The sequence below is a fragment of the Myxine glutinosa genome, chromosome 5 (genome assembly GCF_964187855.1).
Source record: "Myxine glutinosa chromosome 5, kmMyxGlut1.1, whole genome shotgun sequence".
NCBI lineage: Eukaryota > Metazoa > Chordata > Myxini > Myxiniformes > Myxinidae > Myxine > Myxine glutinosa.
In genome coordinates this window covers 85,515,497-85,536,816 of record NC_136265.1, presented here as the reverse complement: position 1 = coordinate 85,536,816, position 21,320 = coordinate 85,515,497, and the positions used below count along the sequence as shown (strand labels likewise).

General features: G+C 45.7%; 1 protein-coding gene across 1 annotated transcript in view; it reads left to right on the top strand.

Annotated features, from left to right (window-relative positions):
- Positions 1-438: 438 nt before the first annotated feature.
- LOC144892327 (uncharacterized) overlaps positions 439-21,320 on the top strand; it is a 94,990-nt gene continuing 74,108 nt past the window's right edge. Inside the window, exons 1-3 of the mRNA XM_078778315.1 lie at positions 439-2,725; positions 3,274-3,384; positions 11,875-13,245. Of these exons, the coding sequence (XP_078634441.1) occupies positions 2,035-2,725; positions 3,274-3,384; positions 11,875-13,245 (2,173 nt within the window). The 5' untranslated portion in view covers positions 439-2,034. The remainder of the gene's footprint in view (positions 2,726-3,273; positions 3,385-11,874; positions 13,246-21,320) is intronic.

Here is a 21,320-nt window from a genome sequence, read left to right as displayed (position 1 = left end):
GAATGGAGTTCACTCTGACACCCTTCCTGCACACAGCACACGGCCACTTCCCAGTTCTTTCCACCTCACCACATGCTTTACCACTTGCCATCACCTTCGTTTTTCCGATATTCACCTTCAGACCTTTTGTCTCCATACATTCCTTCCACTTGTTCATCTTCTCCTTCAGTCCATCCATACTTTCTGCAATCAACACCAGATCATCTGCACACAACAACTCCCACGGTAAACCCTCCTTTACGTTCCGAGCCAGCACCTCCATCACAGCTACAAATAGTAGTGAACTTGGTACTGACCCCTGATGCACTCCCACCTTCACCTGAAACTCACCACTGTTCCCGTCCTTCGTCCTTTCAGCTGTGCGCGCTCTTTTGTACATTGCCATCACTACTCTGATCAACCATTGGTCCACTCTTAACTTCCTCAATGCCCATGTCACAACTTCGTGTGGAACCCTATCGAATGCTTTCTCCAGATCAACAAACTCAAGAAACAACTTCTTCCTCTTCTCCATGTACTTCTCCTGCAACTGCCTCACAATAAAAAGCCCGTCTGTCGTTCCTCTTCCTGGCATAAATCCAAACTGCATTTCGTCGATCTTCACAAGTACTGCAACATGTCCAATTTATTTTTTGGGGTGTCACAAGGTGTGCGATGTGTGTGGTGAAAGTTTAAGGTACTGTAAATGATTTTGGGAGAGGATAAGGTCTGAATTACAGAGGTACTTCACATGTCAGTACTGTGTGGGATCCAGGGACTCAGAGTGGAGCAAACATCAGGAAGAGTGGTATGTCTTTTTGCCTCTATATAGGTTCACCCACGATGTATGCTCAAGTTGGCTGTTGGAAGGATTCCTGTGGTGTGCAGCCAGAATTGGAACAGCCAACTGTGCTCGTTTGTGGAATAAAGGTTGAGGAGCTGGAAGGATCTTCTGAGATTCTGCAGATAAAAATAGAGGATGTGAACTCCTTTCGTCTGGAAGAGGAGCAAAGCGACCAGCTGAATGGTGAGTTGTGTGATCGACATCACTTCTGATGGGATCTGTGTTTGTTTGGTGCCCGGTTTTATTTTTCCCGATACTTGATAGAGGTTATTGGAAGGCCGAGAGCAGAATGGAAGGCGATACAATGTTATCATAAAATGTTGGAGCAGAATGGAAGGGAATGAAAATGGAAAATAGGAAACAACAACAGCAGAGTCGATGTGAGGCTGAGATGAAGGGCAGCGGAGAAGAACACGTGGGGGTGAAGAAGCTGCACACAAATTGAATGAAACAAAAGAAGAAATGGAAGGAGAAAGAGGGGATGAAACATCAAAGTAACAAACCTACAAACAATCGAAAAGCGGTGAGGTGGTGAGGAAAAATATCACAATGACCTGTAAAAAGGGATTGCTTTGTAATGGAGTAATTTGGGATTTTAAAAGTTCATGGGTGGATGGGGTTTCATCTGAAATGATGGTGAACAGCTGTCTTGAAGACTTGGAGGGAAGAATGAAATTGAAGAGAATGTGGAAGTTGTTTTCACTGGTGGTTAAAAAAGAGGAATAAAGGAGGTGAGCAGTGATTCTGGTTTTTTGATTTTCACCAGAATGGGGTTTCCGCTGGACCGCGTGCATCCTGCAGACACCTTAGCAGCACTCCATCATGCTGCCGATGGCGGCTTTGTTGATGGATAACAGTTCAAGTCTGTGAAGGAAGGACTTTCCACAATAGAGGGTGCCCACTGCCCAATCTTGCTTTGCAGGCCAACACAAAAATGTGGTTTCCCCCAATAAAGGTCATAGCTGATGGTGAGACCCAAAAGTTTGAGTCACTGAACTTCTTCATGAGGATTGTTAAGAAAGGAGATGGGAGGGTTTGACAGAATGTCCTTCTGGAGAGAAAGATTGAGAGTGTGAGATTTGGCAGAATGGAAAGACATATTCCAAGTGTTTGAGCCGCTTGTGATTAAATAAAGGTCTGAACAGAGGGACGAAGGTGCTGTCTGTCTCTCTGAAGGACGAGGGATATCGCAGCAGAGCGTGTCGTGGAACATGTCTTTCAATCCTGACAAATCTGATACTCTCACTCTCTCTTCAAAAAGACCGCCTGGAAACCATTCTCCCTCCTCCCCCTCCACCTCACCCATATACTTTCTCAATAATTTTCATGAAGAAGTTCTGTCACTCAAGCTTTTGGGTCTCACTATCTGCCATGATCTTTCCTGGGAAATCCACATTTCCGAGCTGGCCTCCAAAGCCAGTTGCCGACTGGGTATCCTCCGTCATGCGAAGTCCTTCCTTGGCACGACTGAGCTGCTCACCACTGGCAAAGCTTTCATCCACAGCTTGATGGAGCAATGCTCTCCCTTCTGGGCTGGTGCTCCTGCTTCACACCGAGCTCTGCTTCGTGTAAGTTTTGACACTATTTTGGTGTCTAAATTTCTTTTTTTTCCCATGCAAAAACACATTCTCATCCATATTCCAGTATTTATAACTATAAAAGTAATTTGCAAGCACACATTAGAAATGCGCTTTCGAAGAATTTTTATGCAAACCACAAGGAAAGACACCTTTCATCTGCTGAGGACGCGAGATACTGTTACCAAGCCATGGCCCTTCAGCTGCTCGCGAATGATCAACAGTTATTCACCCAGGGGTGGTGTATTGATGTCAAGAGCCAATCACAGCTCTCGATTGGCTCTCGAGCCAATCAAGAGGTTGGCTCGACTCCATCCAGCAAGAGGTACAGCAAACCAGACATGCTAAGACCTGGGAGATTTCAACTGCACATTATTTGGGCTTCTGGAAGTTTCTGCAGGAGCAAATATATCTTCTTAATTTATTCAACATCATTCGGTTGTAAATGAACACTCGTTTTACTCTGCGCGCGTTGCACATCACATGCAACGAATTTCACCTCCTCTGCCGTGGAGTTATTGTTATTTAAAAAAAACAACGCTTCTGTACACCGCCATTGAGGGTTGGTTTGCAGGCCGACGTCTGCAATTCTATTGGAAGAGACATATTCACTCTTTTATGGAAAATGTTTTTCGAGTCTGTTTTATTCTCAAAATGGACAGCAGTGAACACACATTTTTGTTAAAGATTGGCCTTTAAAACCTACCTTTATGAAGGAGGACATCTGTACAAACACACAAACTGACATTGTGCTTTATATGGTATATGGCACCGGCTATGCATGTGACACAAGACTGCCGATGCATGTGACACAAGATTGCCTTTGCATGTGACACAAGCGTGCCTGCATTTCATAAAAGTTACTTTTCCTAGATTTATTTGTGAAAGTGGAAGTGAAAACTGAGCACGACATTGATGTTCACCTGGATCGAGCTGAAACAAATGATGCTGAACCTTCTTTCTTCAAGAACCATCCCCATGAAGGTTTCTGTCAATGTTTCTACATTTTGATTTGATCAGTTTGATGATGAACTTTGGTGTTAAGAAAAAAAGAACCCGACATAATGATTTCATTGCTTTTAGAAAATAACCATGATGGTCGTAGATCAATTTCTCAAACATCAATTATCCCCTTCATTATTATATAAAATAATTTAAACAATATGCCTTGTTGTGGCCTAATCTTATTATCTCTTATTATAACACAGCAAATGTATGTCGTTATGTCGTTATGTATGTCGTTATGTTCATATGTGATGAAAACGTCTTCTTCTTCAAATAAAATTAACACCCTCTTAATTGAATGAATGAATGAATGATCGTTTTGAGGCCATTTTCCCCTGCTAGAGCGGGGGTTAGCCTTGCGGGCCCCATGACAATCATGGTTCCCTGTTTGAGGCAATGTTTTTATGGCCGGATGCCCTTCCTGACGCCAACCCTTGGTCGCCTCTTACGATGCGCAGGGATACGGTGTACCTATTCTAAACCGGGGTACACACCGGGATCATTCATCCCAGCAAGCTGGTACTCAATTTGCCGTCCTCGGAAGGATGACGGGCTGAGTCAACCCCCCTGGCGTTAATTCAGCGATCGACCGGGATTCACACCCAGGATCCTAGGATCCCAAGCCGGCACCCGAACCGCTAAGCCAACACCAGGCTTAACACCCTCTTAATTAACCCTCTTAATTGCGTTAAGACTGCTGTGACCCCCTCAGACCTTTGACGACCCTTTAATACCCCCAAGACCCTTCAGACCACCAAGACCCCTGATGACTCAAATTACTCTGAAGACCCCAAACACCCCAAAGATCCAAAATACCCTTCAAGGCCCTGAGGCTCAAAAAGACCCTGAATACCCAAAAACCCAAAACACCCCGAAGACCCAAAACACCCGAAGACCCAAAACACAAAACTCCGCCGCTTCCGGTTTCTCAATTGAGGTGGTGACTTTTGATCTCTCCAGGCATCAAAAGTTTGAGTATTTTTCCATTCGCGTGTGTTTATCAAATTTCCACTCGTTATTTTATTTTCGATGCGTTATTGTGTGTTTCTCGTTAGTTTTGGTTTGAAATTCATGTAACTTGTAATTAATAAATCGTTTTCTGTTTGCTCCGCGTGCACAGCCTTGTAACTTGAGGTTTCCCCCGCCGGTGTCTGTTTCTTCAAGTTCCTTCCTTCGCTGTATTGCTTGGTTCTTAGATTTTTCTCTTCTCCCCTGAACTTCCCCGAACACCTACTCTTTGTCTAACGTTTTAAATACCCCTCCCCCCCCCAAAAAAAAACAAAAAAAAACATTTATTGCCTTTTCTCCACGTGTGCTGTTGTCTCAGCGTGTACTTCGGTCCACGTGCTTCGGTCCACGTGCTTCTGTCCTCTTGCTTCTCTCCACGTGCTTCTCCCACATGCTTCTCTCCACGTGCTTCTCGCCACGTGCTTCTCGCCACGTGCTTCTCACCACGTGCTTCTCGCCACGTGCTTCTCGCCACGTGCTTCTCGCCACGTTCTTCTCGCCACGTGCTTCTCGCCACGTGCTTCTCGCCACGTGCTTCTCGCCACGTGCACTGTCTTGCCCCGCCCCCTTTATCCCCTTGCCTTCCACCTTTTGCCCTGTTCACGTGACACGTGGTTTGTCCCTCCAGGCTCCCTCTCCCAGTCGATATTTTGTGAATATAAGATTATTTTTCACGGTTTTGTTGAAATATTATTTAAATATGTTTAAACTTTCCCCTGCAATGTTTTATTTGGTGGTATATTACAACACGCTGTTTTTCTTCCTATATAAAAGGCTTTTGGTATTTCCTCTTTAATTCATTCCACTTCAAAAAAATATTCAATCTCTTACAATTCTTCCTCACTACATGCTCTAAACTCACCTTCATTTCACACCTCCTCTATCGTTTTTAAACGGATCTCTGATTTGAAAATCACAATAAACCCAATTTGTTATAAATGTTTGTTTTTCATTAATCATCCACTTTCTAAACTCCCCCCTCACACCTCCCCTCCTAAACTCCCTCAAACCTCCTCCCTTTCCATTCTCCCCCATCACCCCTCCCCTCCAAAACCCCCCTCTCGCCCCTCCCCTCCAAATCTCCCCCTTGTCCCTCCCCTCCTAAACTCCCACCTCCCCCTCCTCTCCAAATCTCCCACTTTGCCCCTCCCCTTTAAATCTCCCCCCTCCCCTTCAAAACAACCCCCTCACCCCTCCCCTTTAAAACTCCCCCCGAACCCCTACCCTTCAAATCTCCCCCCCTACCATCTTTCTCCAATTCTCGCCCCTCCCCCCTCCTCAAAGCTGCCTCCTCCCCACTTCGTCTCACTTCTGTCTCATACCTCCACCTCCTCCAACCTTCGACCTTCTTACGCCCCTCCTCCCCCCCCCCCCCACCCCCCCCCCCCCCCAACAACTCCTCACTGTGCCTCATCCCATCACCATCAAACCTTTTGTCCTCCCCATCTTTCCCTTTCTTGTAACTCTTCTGTAATCTCTGACACACTATCAACAGCTCTCCCTACCTCCCCCTCTCATCCTTCATCTGACCGTACCCCTGTCCTCCACCCGCTGCTCCCCCTCCCTCTTCATTAACAGTATGGACCTCAAACATCTGGGGCCTTTGCTCAAACCTGATTGATCTCTCCATTCAGGTTGCTTCTGACAATCCAGACTTGATTTGCTTAACAGAAACTTTCTTCCTTCAAGATGTCTCCGATTCCTTAATATCTCTTCCTGGTTACTCCCTCCTCCGGTATGATAGACCTGAGCCTCGTCCTGGTGGTGGGGTTGCTATCTTTATCAAAAACTCTCTTCCTCACTCTCCTTGCACTGCCCTCTCTCCACCCCACCCCCAGGAGTACCTCTGGTTACGGCTTCCTCTCCGCTCCCACCTTTTGTTCATATGTGTTCTGTACTGTCCTCCAAACAGTCATGACTCAATTTACATTTCGCGGTCTGACAACATGGACCAACTTCTATCCACTCATCCCAACTCTCTCTTCCTCATATGTGGCGACTTCAACTGTCATCAGGCCAGCTGGCTGGGTGTGGGTTCCTCTCTCACGAGCCATCGCATCTCAGCAAAGGACTTCTGCGACTCATTGAGACTGACACAATCTGTCAATTTCCTGACCCAGATCTCAGTCAATGGAGTATCTTCTCTTCTAGACTTGCTTATGACAAACTTCCCTGCAAATGTCTGCTGCTCTTCTTCTGCTCCAATCGGTTCTTCTGATCATGTGCTTGTTAAAGTGGATATCTCTCTGGCCATTCTTAGAGAGCCTCCTCAGCGCCGACAAATCTGGCATTTCACTCAGGCCGACTGGCACGCTCTTCAAGCAGCCATCAATCATCTGGACTGGTCTCCCATCTCTACTGCCTCTGACATCAATTCTTCCTGGGAATTCTTCCAAAGTAAACTGCTCTCCCTCATGCACAGATTTATCCCATCTCCTCTTCAGTTGTCATACCCTTCCGTTCATGGTACACTGAATCTTGTGGTGAGGCAGTTGCCCTGAAACAACATGCCTTTGCCTCTTGGAAGGCTAATCCAACTGAAGCCAATCTCAGTTCCTTTCACAAAGCTCGGAACAAGTGTGTGTCAATCCTCAGGAGTGCCAGGAAGCACTATCTCTCCACACTCAAGAAAGAACTCCTCAAACCTGTCTCCTTCCTCCAAATCCTGGTGGCATCTGGCCCCCTCCATCCCCTCCCTTACCTCAAATGGCTACACAGTTGACCCCGTACATGACAAAGTCGAATGCTTCAACTCTGTGTTTGCCTCAAAATTTTGTGTCCCAAACCCGTCTCTCTCTGTACCCACCGTACCCAGTCGTACCCAGCTGCTCCTGGACTCTGTGTGCTTTCCTCGTGACAAGGTGGAAAAGTTTCTGTCAACCCTCGACTCTGATTCTGCAACTGGTCCTGACGGCATCAGCCCACGGGTCCTAAAATCCTGCTCTGCCACTCTACCTCACCCTCTCTCTGTTCTTTTCACCCTCTCTTTTGCTCAAGGTCATCTGCCAGCATCTTGGAAATCAGCAAACATTACTGCTTCACACAAAAAAGGTGCAAACACAGATCGTTGCAACTACAGACCAATCAGCCTTCTCCCAATTATCAGCAAAGTCATGGAATCCATCATTGCTTCAGATATGAAATCTTTCCTCTTCTCCAATGGCTTGATCTCTGACCATCAATTTAGTTTCAGACCTGGTCACTCTACTCTGGACGTGCTGCTTCTGCTTTCTCAACAATGGATGGAGGTCCTCAACGCCAAACAGGAAATTAGAGCTGTCTCCCTTGACATTTCACGTGCCTTCAATACGGTCTGGCACCCCGCTCTGCTCACCAAACTCTCCTCCTTTGGTATCCATGGAAATCTCCACACATGGCTGGTGGACTTCCTCTCTGGTCGTAGTCAACGTGTGGCCCTGAATGGGTTTCTCTCATCTCCTCTTCCTGTTCAGGTTGGAGTTCCCCAAGGCAGTGTTCTGGGCCCTGTGCTTTTTCTGGTCTGCATCAATGATCTCTCTGACTCTCTTGAAAATCCTCTCTATCTCTTTGCTGACGACTCTGCTCTCTGTCGCTCCATTCCTCATCCCTCAGATCGGCAGTCTGCAGCCTCCTCACTCTCTGCAGACCTGGACAAAATCACAGACTGGGCAAACAAATGGAACATGTCTTTCAATCCTGACAAATCTCACACTCTTACGATGTCTCTCCGAAAAGACCGACTGGACAACCCTCCCATCCACTTTCTGAATGATCCTCTCCAAGAAGTTCTGTCACTCAATATTTTGGGTCTCACTATCTGCCATGATCTTTCCTGGGAGAACCACATTTCAAATCTGGCCTCCAAAGCCAGTCGCCGACTGGGCATCCTCCGTCGTGCGAAGTCCCTCCTTGGTACACCTGATCTCCTCACCACTTACAAGGCTTTCATCCGCAGCTCTATGGAATACTGCTCTCCCCTCTGGTCTGGTGCTCCTGCCTCACACCTAGCTCGTCTTCACGCTGTTGAAACCAAAGCATTCAGAATCATTGGAATCTCCCGCGATGAAGCTAACTCCAAGGGCCTTTCACTCACTCACCGCAGGCAGGTTGGTGGTCTTTCCGTCTTCTACCGACTCCTCTCTGGCCTTGCCCCCCCCCAGTTCTCTCTGGGCTCTGTCCCCCAAATATTCCTACAGGTCGCACAAGATCTGCCTGCAACCCTCTTATGGTTAAACTACCAAAATCAAGACTTTCTGCCCACCTTCACTCCTTCATTCCTCTGTTCTCCCACCTCTGGAACAAACTCCCTCACTCTCTTCAATCCCACTCCACCCTCCAGGTCTTTAAAACAGCTGTTCACCACCATCTCTTATCTTCCCCCATCCAAAACCTTGATCTTTTCTACCCCAGATAATTTCGGTCCCCTTGTGTTTTATACCTCTTCACCCCCCCCCCCATTCCCACGCCTCCTCCCCCCAAGCCCTCTCCCTCCCGCACTTCTCCCTGCTCTCAAATGTTGTGTTTGTGTGCTTCCCCTTCTCTCCCCATCTTGTCTTCCGCTCCCTCTTTTTATGTGATTTGTTTGTCTGGTTGATTTGTTTGTTAAGTAGATGTTAGCTCTTTCACGAGCCTCGATTCTGTATACAAAAAAAATCCAAAGCCTTGATCTTTTCTACCCCCCGCTAATTCACCCCAAATCCATTTTTGTGGAATTCCAACTTCTTTCCTGGAAGTCCTTGCAGTGTCCATGTGTTTTATACTTCTCCCACCTCCCCCCAAGCCCTCTCCCTCCCACAGTTCTCTCGATGTCCCTGCTCTCAAATGTTGTGTTTGTCTCCTTCCCACTCTCCCCATCTTGTCTACCGCTCCCCTTATTATATGTTTTATGTGTCTGTTTGATTTTTTTTGTGTGATTAATGTTAGCTCTTTCACAAGCCTTGATCTTGTAAACAAACCAAAAAAAAAGATGGAGTCATCAGGAGGGATGGGATTTGGGTTTCAGCTGCTACTCCTCAACGCTAAAACCCATTCAAGCACAGCCAAGTGAGCCCTACAAAAAATTTTCCGAATGAGTGAGCCCTGCAGAAAAAACACCCCGAAGACTCAAAAGACCCAAAATACCCAGAAACCTCAAAACACCCTGAAGACTCAAAACACACTGAAGACTACAAAGACTCAAAAGACCCAAAATACCCTGAAGACCCCAAAGACCCAAAATAACCTTGAAAGCTCTTAGGCTCAAAAATACGCTGAAGACCCAAAAGACCCTGAAGACTCTTAAAGACCCAGAGGAAACAAAAGACTCTTAAGACCCAAAAGCCCCCGAAGGCAACGTAGACCCAAAATACCCTGAAGACCCAAAACACCCCAAAGACCCAAAATAACCTTGAAGACCCAGAGGATCCAAAACACTCTGAAGACCCGAATGTCCCTGAAGACCCAAAACACCATGAAGACCCAAAAGACACCGAAATGGTCAAAGATGCCTATCCCTCTGAAACGACGTGTGGTGATGCGCGTGGAGCGCGCCGAGTCACACTAGTATTGTAAATGATAACACACTGAGCAGTAAAATAATTAAAAATTATTTATTAATAGCCTGACATTTCAAGGTTCTACTAGTTCTACAAACTAGTTCTCTTTCTCAGAGGCATTGAGTGTGGTGTTAACCATTAAGTTCTGTTGGGGACGGTTCACGTGATGGATTGGTCCAAGTCCTTGCCAATCACAGGGCTTCCCTGTATTCAAATGACTCCGTTTGACTGCCATTTTTGACGTTGTAATTGATTGCGGAGTGCTATGTATGTGGGGTGGAAGTCGATGTGTCGGTTTTTATCAGAGTACTCGGCCTCGACAATCTCGCAGTTCACTCTCAAAGATCCTGTGCCAAGGATCGTGGTCTGATTCCATGAGAATGTGTGTTGGTCTGTGTGTATGTGTGTTGCAACCAATGACAACCTGTCTAGTCGTCTTATAGCACGTCTTACAGCACGTCTGGCCTTGTGGCTGGTGTTCAGTTGGCCTTGTGGTTCAGCGTTTGGATGTTTGGCCCACATAATTGGCTTCACAATCTTCACATTTTATGTTGTAGATGGCATTCTTTCTGTCATATTTGTTCACCTGGTCTTTTGGCTATGACAGCTGTGCTCGTGAGGATGCTTGTGGTTTGTGGATGATGTTGATGTTGTATTCACAGAGAATGCGGCTTGTGGTTTCGGAAGTGTGTTGTATGTATGTAAGTGCCACCGTGTGTGGGGGTGTGGTTGGATGGTTGTTGTTGGAGTTGGATTTCCGGCGACAAGATTTGATGAATGCATTTGTGTAGTGGTTTTCTCGCAGTAGTTGAGTGACGTGCAGCATTTCCATCCTGCATTGTTCATGGTCACTGCAGTGTGTTTTTTGCACGATCTACTAAGCTGCGAACACAACTTATTTTGTAGAAGGTGGGATGGCCACAACGGCAATCCAATACTTTGTCTGTGTTAGAAGGTTTACGGTGCACCTACGTGTGTAGCTTGCTGTTTCCGTCGCCGGAAATCCAATCCAAATCCAAATCGAAGAGTGTCGTCGTTTTTATTACATTATTATTGTGCATTTCCTAAATTTGTTGTGTTTGCATGTTGTTGGCTTTGGAATAGAGAGAAAAAGACAGAAAGAGAAAGAGACAGAGAGAGAGACAGAAAAAGAAAGTGACTGAAAGCGACTTTTGAAGCTCTTTTATTATCAAGGGAAGAAAAATACACAGGTCATACAAATAATAATAAAATCACCAATTCCAAACACGTGCAGCCCAACAACAACAACAAACCCCTTTGACACTAAAATAAAACATTTGGCACGCCATTATCAAATTTACAAAATCCACCCTTAACACACCATCTTTTCGCAAAGGTTTACAAATCTTGTTTCATTTGACAAAAAGAAAATTCCATACGTAACCTTGCCATGACAAGAGCCTGAAAAACAATTTCGACATCACATAAAATATCAGCATTTGCAAGGAACTTTGCTTTTCTTGTCTTATCGGGTGCCAATTTTCCAATGGAAATCAAGAAATTAACATGAGCAGTCTCAGAGCTCTTTTTCACACTAATTGGTATCCCCCCCCCCCAAAAAAAACCTGTGGAGAAAGAAAGGTTCATACGATGAAATAACGGTGATTTAAAAAAAAGAAGAATGGAGTGTCTTGCACAATCTACATGTGTGAAAAAGGCCTTCAGAAAGCATACAAAAAGGACGTTACACTGAATTAGCCTCATTAAAACAATGTAATAAAACATTGGAGGGCAACACAAAGGGAGATCGAGAGAGACAGAGATAGATATTTTTATTTTATTTATTTTTTTGCCTTTTGTAGGTGAAGATTTACCTCCCAAATTTTTTTATTTTTTTTTCTGCAGTGGAACAAAAACATGTTCGTGCATTTGTCAGGGCATGTGAATCTTATTTCTTTCTACAGGTCATTTGTTGTTGTATTTGCAGGTGAATCCACTGAATCTGCAAGGGAGGCTGCACCTACTTCTATGAACAGCGCAGACACACACCTGCAAGACTCGCCAACTGAAACAAAGAAGAGGACGTTTTACAAACAAGACAAACCGAATGAGGAAATGTTTTCACAGAATAATTTTCACACAAAGAAAGATGAAGAACGCCCAAACAAATGCCCAGTTTGTGGAAAATCCTTCAGTCGTTCATCCAGCTTTACAACACATCTGCGAAAACACAATTGTGAGCGTCCATACGAATGTACAAGTTGTGGGAAATCTTTTAATCGGTCATCCAACCTTAAAAGACACGTGAGAATTCACAGTGGAGAGCGCCCATACAAATGCACAAGTTGTGGGAAATCTTTTCATTGGTCAACCAACCTTAAAGCACACCTGATAATTCACAGTGGAGAACGCCCATACAAATGCATCAGTTGTGGGAAATCTTTTCATCGGTCATCCAGCCTTAAAAGACACGTGATAATTCACAGTGGAGAACGCCCGTACAAATGCACAAGTTGTGGGAAATCTTTTCGTTGGTCATCCTCCCTTAAATCACACTTGAGAATTCACAATGATGAACGCCCATACAAATGCACAAGTTGTGGAAAAACATTTAATCAGCCATCCACCCTCAAAGTACATGTGAGAATTCACAGTGGAGAACGCCCGTACAAATGCACAAGTTGTGTAAAATCTTTTAATCAGTCATCCTCCCTTAAATCACACGTGAGAGTTCACAATGATAAACGCCCATACAAATGCACAAGTTGTGGAAAATCTTTTCATTGGTCATCCACCCTTAAATCACACTTGAGAATTCACAATGATGAACGCCCATACAAATGCACAAGTTGTGGAAAAACATTTATTCGGCCATCCACCCTTAAAGTACACTTGAGAATTCACAGTGGAGAGCGCCCATACAAATGCATCAGTTGTGGAATTTTTTTTAATCATTCATCCAGCCTTAAAACACACATGATAATTCACAATTATGGTGAACGCCCATACAAATGCCCAAGTTGTGGAAAATCTTTTAATCAGTCATCCCATGTTAAAACACACATGATAATTCACAACAATTGCGAACGCTCATACAAATGCACAATTTGTGGAAAAACATTTAATCGGCCATCCACTCTAAAAACACACGTGGGAATTCACAGTGGAGAGCGCCCGTACAAATGCACAAGTTGTGGAAAAAATTTTAATCGGGCATCTTACCTCAAATTACACAAGATAATTCACAGTGGTGAACGCCCATACCAATGCACAAGTTGTGGGAAAAATTTTAATCGGGCATCTTACCTCAAATTACACAAGATAATTCACAGTGGTGAACGCCCATACAAATGCACAAGTTGTGGAAAATCTTTCAAACAATCATCCCACCTAAAAACACACATGACAATTCACAATGGAAAACGCCTGTAGAAATGCACAATTTGTGGAAAGTCTTTCATTAATCCATCCGCCCTTAAAATATACATGAGAATACACAATGGAGAACATTCATACAAACACACAGTTTGAGGAAATAATTCAATCATTCGTGCAACCTCAAAATCCATTTAAAAAGACGGATAGCATAACAACGGTGCAGCGGGGCTTGGATCTACCAAGTGGAAGACCAGACATTTGACCATATCCTCAGCTTTGATTGGTGGATGTTTGTTAATGACATACACCGGACAGCCGGCCAAACGCTGTTCCAGATGGCATTGCCCTGCGGGCTACACTGTAAAATGGCTGCCAAACAACTTCACCATTTACATCATCAAATTTTTTTGTCGACCAATTTATCTCGAGATCACGCTCAATAAATTTCATACTGATCGGATCAAGCATTCTACTTGTCGATTTATGATGTCATAATGAAGGAACCTATGACATCATCATTAACATATGTAATTACCCATGGGGAGTACTTTACAATGAGCCTCCTTTCAATTTTTTTTTCCATGGAGCAGTTTCAGAGATATAGAGGTGCAAAGTTTATCGTTTTTTTCAGAGATGGCACCCGTACCACATGACCTATGATGTCATAATTATCATTTAAAAATTCTACAGGAGGTACACCAATGGTGAAAATTTTGTGTCAATTTGACCAACGTTTGCAGAGAAAACGAATTTTAAGGGGGAAAAAACCCCGCAAAATTCAGACGGAAGGAACATACATACAAACATACTGTTACGGATTCGTCACTTCCGCTGGGGTAGTTTTCACCCACTGGATATGTTTCTGATATTATGTATTATTATTAGTTTCACAGGGTTTGTTGTTCACGAACGGTTATCAGGAGTTAAGGAGGATAACTGTGGGTGAAACAGGAAACTGAAGGAGAAGACAATGAGGTGAAGAGGAAGAAGTAGCACGAAAAAGTTGGCGTGACGTCAGCGCTCCGTAACGAGCCAGGTTTACCGACAGCCGCGAGGGGATTTTGAGTTCCTGGAAGGAACATCCGGCGATAAGAGTATTCGCTGGAGTGGAGAAATCTGCGTAGACTGATTTGGGGTGCTGAGATTCCGACAAATCCTCGTCTCGTTGCATCGGCTCAAGCCAGAGCCGTCGACCATCTTGCACCCCGTGCGTCGGGCACCTGTGAAGGTTTGCTTCATGTCATCTTCACCCCCAACATCCCACCGTCTGCCGGGGATGGGTGTGTGCGACCGCTTCGTCTACAATTACATTGCGGTTTGCTGAGGGAGCGGTGAAGGTGTGACTGGAGGGCGCCATTGTACAGTTTGGCGGGAAGAGCACCCTGCCCATCCACCCTTAAAGCACCCTGCCCATCGCTTTGGATATCGACTGGAGAGCGAGATTCGGGCTTCGACCGGATTTCGTTCCATCGACCGCTGGAGCGAATCCCATTCGCCTTGGGAAAAGTCATAGAGACATTGAGGAGTGTCGTTGCACTCGCTGACCGTGCCGTGAGTGACCTGACTTTATATAAGGGATATATAGAGTGCACTCTTAATGGCCATTTGCTGTACCGTATTACCTGTGTGTGATTTATAAGACAAGTTTGTTCATTTATAATCATTGGTGTGGTTTCACTATTGATTTTCAACACAGGGTAATATATTTTTCTGCCGGGGTACCTCTCGGGGTTCGGAGGTTACCGAGACCAGGAGATTGTAGAGGACTCCGTAACAGAAATTGGGGGCTCGTCCGGGATCTAAAATTCCCTAAATATCGTCCGGGATAGAATTCCCGAGCATTCCCAAATTTTCCAATTTTGGAATTTGTTCAACATTCCCAAATTTTTCTAAAAACAAACAAAAAATGTTTTTGTTTTTTTGGGGGAAATTTCTTGTGTTAAGGTTAACAGGTGTTAACAGATAGTCACCATGGAGTTTGACACAGAAGTTTACAGCGACCCCTAGTGAGGCACAGTTCCGAGCGTTACTAAAATCGGAACTCTTGATATTGGGCAAACATTTTAGCTTGGAGGTCCGAGCTAAAATGAAGAAAAGAGAGATGCAGACAGTGGTGATAGAATCTATGGTGGAACGAGGAACATGGAGAGAGGGACCCTTAGATTGGTTACCAGAAGAACAAGAAAGTGTGGAACTCCAAAAAACGGAGATGCAATTGAAGAGCCAGGAAAGGTTAGAAGAGAAAAAAGCAGAGGAAAGGAGAGTTGAAAGAGAACTCCAGGAAAGGTTAGAAGACAAAAAAGCAGAGGAAAGGAGAGCTGCAAGAGAACTCAAAGCAGAGGAGAGAAAAGCCGAAAGGGAGTTAAAGGACTGTGAATTGGCGCGTCAGCAGGAAATTAAAGTCAAGGAGCTGGAGTTAATGAGAAAACGGGGAGAGGTACCACCCATGCCGACTGGTTCGACAACTAGTCAACACACCTGGGATGTTGGCAGACATGTGAGGCTGGTTCCACCCTTCAATGAAAAGGAGGTAGCCAAGTTTTTTTTACACTTTGAGAAAGTGGCTCAAATGCTAAAATGGCCGGAGGAGTCCTGGACCATATTAGTGCATAGTGTTCTGGTGGGTAAAGCTCAAGATATTTATTCGGCTTTACCGATTGAGCAATGTGCAGATTATGAGATAGTGAAGAAAACCATTCTTAAAGCCTATGAATTGGTCCCTGAAGCTTACCGGCAAAAAATCCGGATCACCAGGAAGAGGGAGAATGAGACCCATGTGGAGTTTGCCAGAATGAAAGAAACCGTGTTTGATCGGTGGTGTGATTCAAGAGGAGTTGGGAACGACTTCGAACTATTGCGACAATTGATCCTGGTGGCGGAATTCCAACAGTGCGTCCAAGAGGACATTAAAGTACATCTGGAGGAAAGGAAAGTACCAAAGCTGTATGAGGCAGCAACCATGGCAGATGATTATGCTTTAACACACAGGATGGGGTTCCACAAACCTACCTTCTCACCTAGACTTAACCAGGGGAGTTATGGTGCACCCGGTGCGGAGAACGAAGATTCATGGGGACGGCCTGGAGATGACTATGAGGATAGATCTGATACCGCGACTCCTAGGTATTAGAGGTCTGCAGTGCCAAGACGGACTAATCCTCTGGGTGGCTCGAGGCAGACCACGAGGTTCTCCTCCGGGCCTACTTGCGCTTTTTGCCATAAACCTGGATACGATGTCCCACTGTTATGCCTTGGGAAAGGAAAATCAGGAGCGGAGTTTGACGAGTACAACTCCAAATGCAATGGCAAGTGTGAGAACTCGCCCTCAAAAGGGTTACCAACCATTTATTAACGCACAGGTTGTAAACCTGGTGCGTTATAGCGTTTGCCTGGGAATTTCGGGCGCTCAAAAGTGAAGCTAGTTTCTGTCACCCATTTCTGTCGCTCATTTCTGTCGCTCATTTCTGTCGCTCAGATGTGTAAACATGACGTCATCAAATCTATATTTATAGGATAGGTTATAGGAGATATATATGTTATAGGATAGGAATATAGGACCCAAATGACCCAGAGGACCCAAATGACCCAGAGGACCCAAATGACCCAGAGGACCCAAATGACCCAGAGGACCCAAATGACCCAGAGGACCCAAATGACCCAGAGGACCCAAATGACCCAGAGGACCCAAATGACCCAGAGGACCCAAATGACCCAGAGGACCCAAATGACCCAGAGGACCCAAATGACCCAGAGGACCCAAATGCCCCAGAGGACCCAAATGACCCAGAGGACCCAAATGACCCAGAGGACCCAAATGACCCAGAGGACCCAAATGACCCAAATGACCCAGAGGACCCAAATGACCCAGAGGACCCAAATGACCCAGAGGACCCAAATGACCCAGAGGACCCAAATGACCCAGAGGACCCAAATGACCCAGAGGACCCAAATGACCCAGAGGACCCAAATGACCCAAATGACCCAAATGACCCAAATGACCCAGAGGACCCAGAGGACCCAAATGACCCAGAGGACCCAAATGACCCAGAGGACCCAAATGACCCAGAGGACCCAAATGACCCAGAAGACCCAAATGACCCAGAGGACCCAAATGACCCAGAGGACCCAAATGACCCAAATGACCCAGAGGACCCAAATGACCCAGAGGACCCAAATGACCCAGAGGACCCAAATGACCCAGAGGACCCAAATGACCCAAATGACCCAGAGGACCCAAATGACCCAAATGACCCAGGGGACCCAAATGACCCAGAGGACCCTGTGAATGTGAATGAATGTGAACATAATGTGAATACTAGTAGCAATTTTACAAAAACCATGGCATAATTTCAAATCTTGACCCGAGATGATAATTATGCTACATCATAATTTCCATGTGCCAACCTGGGCGGAATCCAAGTGGATTCACTTGACTTGTTTCAAAGGGGTTTGTGTCACTGGATGGAGACCCGACTACCCGGAAACCTGTTAGGGTATTGAGGGACACCGGAGCACATCAATCATTAATGCTTGAAGGCATCTTGCCATTGTCAGAGGAGACAGCAACTGGTGATAGTGTTCGTTTACAGGGGATTGGTGGCTGTGTTAGAGCGCCACTTCATGCCATCCAGTTGGAGTCCGATGTGGTGTCAGGACCGGTCACCGTATAGTCCTTGAGCCCAGACCCCAATTTTCACATATTGGTACCACCCAGAGGGACCAAACCAAATTGCTATTTTCAGCTTGCTCGATGTCCCCTGTGAAGGTGTGCCTTTGGAGGGCGCCGTTGTACAGTTTGGCAGGAAGAGCACCCTTGCCCACTGTACACGCTTCGGATATCGACTGGAGAGCGAGATTCGGGCTTCGACCGGATTTAGTTCCATCGACCGCTGGAGCGAATCCCATTCACCATGGGAAAAGTCATAGAGACATTGAGGAGTGTCGTTGCACTTGCTGGCCATGCCGCGAGTGACCTGACTTTACATAAGAGATATATAGAGTGCACTCTTAATGGACATTTGCTGTACCGTATTACCTGTGTGTGATTTATAATACAAGTTTGTTCATTTATAATCATTGGTGTGGTTTCACTATTGATTTTCAACACGGTAATATATTTTTCTGCTGGGGTTCCTCTCGGGGTTCGGAGGTTACCGAGACCAGGAGATTGTGGAGGACTCTGTAACAATACATACATACATACATCATACATACATCATACATACATACATACATACATACATACATACATACATACATACACGGGACAGACTGACAAACTCTATTCCAGATGGCATTGCCCAACAGACGACTCCGTAAAAAATCACAATGGAAAACATCGACAGAAATGTACATTGTGTGAAACTGAATTCGGTTCCACTCTTCACACAGCCAGAAAACAACATCTGTCCAACCTCAAGAATGAACTGTCAAACTTCTCTTCTTTCTTTAAAACCTGATGGCGCCTTGTTCATCTGTCTCAGGATTATGGTCCCCCTCCAGCCCTCTCTTCAAATGACCCCAAAGCCGTTTCAACTCATGAGAAGGCTGAATGCCTCAATTTTGTGTTTGCTTTCAAATCTTGTATCCGCAACCCATCACTCCCGGTTGTAGGGGGACCAAACCCATCCTTCCCTGTCATATCAAACTGCTCTTGGACTCTGTATCTTTTGCACCTGTGAAGGTGGAGAAGGCTCTTCCAACCCTCAACTCTGACTCTGCTGTTGGACCGGACGGCGTCAGCTCACGTGTCCTAAAAACATGCTCTGCTGCTCTTGCACATCCTCTGTCTGCCCTTTTCACCTTGTCATTTGCAGTAGGTCAGGGTCGTTTCCCAAAAATAATCATTTATTCATTTTATTTGATAAAATTCCAAGAATTTCATCTATGTTCATACATACATTCTGTCAAGTCCGTGGCCGATGAACACCAGCCTGAGACTGATAGCCGGTCGGCCTTATTTGATTTGGCCGATCTTATTTGGCCGTAAGGCGATCAAACCGAAAATTTGCGGTCAGTTTGTTGTGCGCAAATGAAGGAACCAGGGTGCTTACCTGCACAGAGCTCACGGGATTTATACTCGAACCCACAAACATAGAAATGAGAAAAGGAAAATCAACAACACCACAAATGAAATGCAACAAATATTATGGTTTCATGAAATAAATCTTGGCAAAATAAAGGCTGAAGTAAAACAAGTCAAGTGAATCCACTTGGATTCCGCCCAGGTTGGCACATGGAAATTATGATGTAGCATAATTATCATCTCGGGTCAAGATTTGAAATTATGCCATGGTTTTTGTAAAATTGCTACTAGTATTCACATTATGTTCACATTCATTCACATTCACAGGGTCCTCTGGGTCATTTGGGTCCCCTGGGTCATTTGGGTCATTTGGGTCCTCTGGGTCATTTGGGTCCTCTGCGTCATTTGGGTCATTTGGGTCCTCTGGGTCATTTGGGTCCTCTGGGTCATTTGGGTCCTCTGGGTCATTTGGGTCATTTGGGTCCTCTGGGTCATTTGGGTCCTCTGGGTCATTTGGGTCCTCTGGGTCATTTGGGTCCTCTGGGTCATTTGGGTCCTCTGGGTCATTTGGGTCCTCTGGGTCCTCTGGGTCATTTGGGTCCTCTGGGTCATTTGGGTCCTCTGGGTCATTTGGGTCCTCTGGGTCATTTGGGTCCTCTGGGTCATTTGGGTCCTCTGGGTCATTTGGGTCCTCTGGGTCATTTGGGTCCTCTGGGTCATTTGGGTCCTCTGGGTCATTTGGGTCCTCTGGGTCATTTGGGTCCTCTGGGTCATTTGGGTCCTCTGGGTCATTTGGGTCCTCTGGGTCATTTGGGTCCTCTGGGTCATTTGGGTCCTCTGGGTCATTTGGGTCCTCTGGGTCATTTGGGTCCTCTGGGGCATTTGGGTCATTTGGGTCCTCTGGGGCATTTGGGTCCTCTGGGTCATTTGGGTCCTCTGGGTCATTTGGGTCCTCTGGGTCATTTGGGTCCTCTGGGTCATTTGGGTCCTCTGGGTCATTTGGGTCCTCTGGGTCATTTGGGTCCTCTGGGTCATTTGGGTCCTCTGGGTCATTTGGGTCCTCTGGGTCATTTGGGTCCTCTGGGTCATTTGGGTCCTCTGGGTCATTTGGGTCCTATATTCCTATCCTATAACATATATATCTCCTATAACCTATCCTATAAATATAGATTTGATGACGTCATGTTTACACATCTGAGCGACAGAAATGAGCGACAGAAATGAGCGACAGAAATGGGTGACAGAAACTAGCTTCACTTTTGAGCGCCCGAAATTCCCAGGCAAACGCGATAACGCACCAGGTTTACAACCTGTGCGTTAATAAATATTTGCTACTTTGAGGGACCCTCAACGCTGACACAAAAACACACAAGCGGCATGATAAAACAAAATAAATGTTTTCTTGTAAGTTAAACCGCCGGCCTTATCTGTCTCCAAAGGGGTCCTAATCGAGTGGTGGCGATGGTCAGGTTCCTCTTTTCCCTTGCATGAGCGAACAAGATGGCACGGCTGACGAAGGCGTGAGACGGAGACAACCCGTCCCTCTCCTCGGTTCCTCCAAGCTCCCGAGTGAGTCCAAATGTTGCGCGCCTCTGTCAAGTTCCTGCCGGCACAGCAAAAGCTTCAGTCAACTCCTTCAAAGGCTCTCCCAAATTCCAGCCTCAGCCAAGAGCCAGAGAAAAATGGTGACCGCCTCCACCAAAAAACCAGCACGAGAGAGAGCCAGCCCGATTATTCCTCTTTTCTTGCCCGAACCTTCTCGCTCTGACGTCATCCCGACCAATCGCCGAGTTCCACCGAAACGCCCCATGGTCGGGCTCGACCCAATGACGAACTTCGGGGCATGGCCTTTTTCCCTGCTTTATTGTTGGGTGGGGTTAATTGTCTATCGAGAACGTTTGGCTCTGCTCGGGAATGTTTGGGTTTCTGTTGGCAGTTGTTGGTGTTGGGGGAACGAGGGTTTTTATTTGCTACTTTGAGGTAGCGGTCACTTTTGCTACTTTTGCTACTTTTTATTTCCGGCCTTGTTA